This window comes from Toxorhynchites rutilus, chromosome 1, assembly GCF_029784135.1.
Source record: "Toxorhynchites rutilus septentrionalis strain SRP chromosome 1, ASM2978413v1, whole genome shotgun sequence".
NCBI classification, from domain to species: domain Eukaryota; kingdom Metazoa; phylum Arthropoda; class Insecta; order Diptera; family Culicidae; genus Toxorhynchites; species Toxorhynchites rutilus.
Window position 1 is genome coordinate 129,895,750 of NC_073744.1, and position 4,346 is coordinate 129,900,095.

Consider the following 4,346-nt stretch of genomic DNA (forward strand, 5'->3'; position numbering starts at 1 on the left):
ATGTTGTATTGGCTGATCCTCAGTTCAATGTCCCTGGGAAAATTGACCTCGTCATAGGGAGTGAATCATTCTGGGAACTGCATACAGGACAAAGAATTTCACTTGGGAATAATCGTTCATGGCTTGCTGAAACGCCATTCGGATGGGCGGTGTCTGGTTCTACGACCAATTCCATTTCACAAACGCCAAACGTTTGTTTCCTTTCCACCGCAAATGATTGTCTGGAAACAGTACTTCAGAAGTTTTGGGAGATAGAAACTGTTCCAACTTGTTCTTCGTTCTCCGTCGAAGAAAATTAGTGTGAAGAATTATATAACAACTATTCGTGATCCATCAGGGCGTACATCGTTCGTCTACCCAGAACAGAAAAACCGGAAGTTATACTGGGAGATTCGAGATCTGTCGCCGAACGCAGACTCTTTAGTTTAGAGCGACGATTGCAGCGAGATCCAGTCACGAGGAAAGCGTATCATCGCTTCATGGATGAATATGTGCAACTTGGACACATGGAGCAGATTAAAGGACCTGTGAATGATACAATACCTCATTTGTACCTACCACATCACTCAGTATTCAAAGAGACAAGCACCACAACGAAAACCAGGGTTGTGTTTGATGCTTCGTGCAAGTCAGCTTCTGGTTATTCGCTAAACGACACATTACTGGTTGGTCCTGTCGTCCAACGTGACTTACTTTCCATCGTCATGAAGTTCCGGATACATCCTGTTGTAATTGTTGCCGACATTGAAAAAATGTACCGACAGGTACTGGTTCACCCCGATGATCAGTCATTTCAACGCATTCTGTGGCGATCGTGTCCAAACGATCCCATTTCTACATATCAATGGAAGACGGTTACCTACGGTACATCGTCTGCTCCTTACCTTGCGACGAAAACACTCCAGCAACTTGCAAATGATTATGGTGGATCAGATTTCCACGCAGTGAGATCACTTCGGGAAGATTTTTATGTCGATGATCTGCTCACTGGTGCAGCAGACGTAGAATCAGCAATAAAACTTCGTCGGGAATTATCCGCAATGCTCAGCTCCGCTGGGTTTCCTCTGAAAAAGTGGGCATCTAATGCAACTGAAGTTCTTCAGGATGTGCCGCCAGAGGATTTGGCCATTCTTCCGTACCGTAGCCTCCAGGACGAGCAAGCTGTCTCCACTCTTGGTCTTGTCTGGGAACCAAAGTCCGACACACTCCGGTTCAATGTTCATTTGCCGCTTCCCGCTGCCGTCCTGACAAAACGAAAGGTGATGTCATACATCGCACGGATCTTCGATCCGCTCGGACTAGTCGGTCCTACGATTTCTAAGGCCAAACTGTTCATGCAGCGTTTGTGGGCTCTGAAGCACAACGGCCAAAGCTGGGACTGGGACACTCCCCTCCCATTGAAACTGCAAGATGAATGGAAACAGTTCCATTCTACACTCAATCTCCTTAGTGAAGCTCGTATCCCGCGATTTGTATCGATGCCTGACTCCGTCAGCATTCAGCTTCATTTCTTCTCTGATGCGCCAGAAAACGCATATGGTACCTGTTGTTACGTCAGGACTGAAACATCCGATAAAATTTCGGTCCAATTATTGACTTCCAATTCAAAGGTCGCCCCATTATCAACCCGACAATCCATTGCTAGACTAGAGCTATGCGGAGCACATCTATCTATGCTGCTCTTCAAGAAGGTTAACAACGCCCTTCAAACTCCTTCGACTGTTCACTTTTGGACGGATTCTACCACGGTCCTTCAATGGTTACACGCTTCGCCAAGCCGCTGGAAAACATTTGTGTTGAATCGAGTTTCACAAATACAAATACACCAATGTTGACTATTGGAAACATGTTGCGGGTATTGACAATCCCGCTGATGATATCTCCAGAGGACTACAGCCTGCAGATATTATCACCCGCACTAGATGGTGGAGAGGACCACCATGGTTAGCACTTCCTTCTGACTGCTGGCCCATCACCTCATTTTCCAAGGAAGAAACCGCTGGTGCATTGTCGGAAAGCCGAAAATCTCCACTAATTGCAATGACGTCAGTACAGTCTACATTTTGCAATGAATTATTCAGTCGGTTCTCGAGTTTCACCAAGTTACGTCGTGTCACAGCTTTCTGTCAACGCTACATAGAAAACCTACATAGCCGTTATTTAGCTCAACGTGAGAATTCAGAAAATTTAAAACCATCGAACATCGTCATCAGCACTAGTGTAATGCCTGATCCGCTTAATTCGTCGGAACTTCGGAGAGCAGAAAACTTCTTATGTCGTTTAGCGCAAGCCGAAATGTTTGCGGAGGAAATTTCCAACCTTACAAGTGGGAAACGAGTCGCGAAAAATTCGCCACTCAAATGGTTGAACCCATTCATCGATCGAGACGACATCCTTCGTGTCGGTGGCCGGTTAAGCAACGCTCCACTGACGACCGAAACCAAACATCCACTCGTCCTCTCTGCTAAGCATCCGCTCTCTGCTTTGTTGGCTAGTTATTATCATTTGAAGCTACTGCATGCAGGTCCACAACTCATGCTCGCTACTCTCCGCCAGAAGTATTGGATTCTGGGCGGAAGAAACTTGGTTAAATCCGTCTTTCACCATTGCCACACTTGCTTCAAAAGCAAGCCCACACTAGTCCAACAAAGCACAGCCGATTTGCCAGCATCGAGAGTCTCGCCAACCAGACCATTCTCTGTTTGCGGAGTGGACTACTGCGGTCCATTTTTTATAAAGTCACCTGTGAAAAAGCGCGGTCCCACCAAGGCCTATGTGGCCATTTTTGTCTGCTTCTCCACCAAGTCAGTTCACATAGAGTTGGTGAGTGACCTGTCCACCCCAGCGTTTCTAGCTGCACTTCGCCGCTTAGTTGCTCGTAGAGGAAAAATATCAGAATTGAATTCTGACAACGCCACGGCATTTAAGGGCGCATCGAATGCACTACATCGCATCTATCGCATGCTGAAGGTCGACGAGGATGAACGGAGACTCATATTCGACTGGTGTGCCGACAACGAAATTCGTTGGAAATTTATTCCGCCCCGAGCACCGCATTTCGGCGGTCTCTGGGAGGCCGCGGTGAAATCGGCGAAACTACATATGCTAAGACTATAGGAAATGTCAACATATTGTACGAGGACATGCTGACACTATTGGCATAAGTTGAGATGTGTCTTAACTCTCGTCCTCTCACCCCGATGCCGCAGGATCCGTCCGATCTGGAGGTCCTTACACCAGGACACTTTCTGATAGGAGAAAATATGCAATCCGTTCCAGAGGTAGACCTAACGAGGACTGCAGACAACCGTTTGGATACCTGGGAATTAACCCAGAAGAGGTTCCAAGTCATCTGGTCGCGGTGGTATCCAGAGTTCCTTCAGCAGCTGCAGTCACGTGCTACCAAAGGATGTAATCCACCTGTTTCCATCGAAGAAGGACGGATAGTCATCATCAAGGAGGACAACGTTCCCTCAGCTAAATGGCCTCTTGGAAAAATCACCAAGCTTCATCCCGGAAAGGATGGTGTAGTCCGGGTGGTCACCCTGAGGACTGCATCGGCCAAGGAAGTCGTTATCCAAGATTGCTCTCCTTCCGGTACTCTCCCAGTCATCGAGCATCGAATAACCACGATCCAGGTAGAGCAACCCAAATGGGAGAACTTGCTCGAAGCGCACCTGCGCATAGCACAGGTAATTGCGGTTCCAAATTCTCTAGTTTTATCGTTCGATCTACCTGCTCTTTTTTCTCTCTATTCTCGGTTGACGTGTGACAACTTCTCCAAACATCATTCCTGGCAAGACTACCACACCAACTGTCCATCACATCGCAATCTTGGATTTGGAACTAGCCTGGAATATGATCGTAGTTGAATCACCTGGCATGATTCAAGGTGGCCGGAATGATCAGAATCTAAATAAAATAAAATTAAAAATAATTGTCACACTCTCACATAACACTCACGCGACGGTATGACAAAATCGTCATCCGTGGTCACTGACCACTGTCCGAGAACAATTCCCCAAAAATGCTGTGCCGAAAAACAATAGGCACAAGAAACTACGAAGAAACAAAAAGATCTACGAAATCAAAGACATCGAAAAAAAAATTGAAGAAATTATAAATATAAAATCAAGAAATCAAGAAAAGTAAATTGAAACATCAAACTTTAAAAAATATTAAAACACCCAACAAATAACGAATAAAAAAATAAAAAAAATACATGAATCAAAAAATTATTGAATGAAAAAATGAAAAAAAGAAAACATAAGAAAACCATGCGATTAAAAAAAATTCAAAAATCTTTAAAAATAAAGGAAAAAAAGCAACAAACTGAAAAAATCAAA

The 4,346-nt window shown here is 45.1% G+C and overlaps 1 protein-coding gene across 1 annotated transcript; it reads left to right on the forward strand.

The window, feature by feature from the left end:
• The first annotated feature begins 2,223 nt into the window (after positions 1-2,223).
• LOC129761438 (uncharacterized) lies at positions 2,224-3,117 on the forward strand. Its single transcript, XM_055759158.1, has one exon. The coding sequence runs from the start codon at positions 2,224-2,226 to the stop codon at positions 3,115-3,117; it is 894 nt and encodes a 297-aa protein (XP_055615133.1).
• The last annotated feature ends 1,229 nt before the right edge of the window (positions 3,118-4,346 follow it).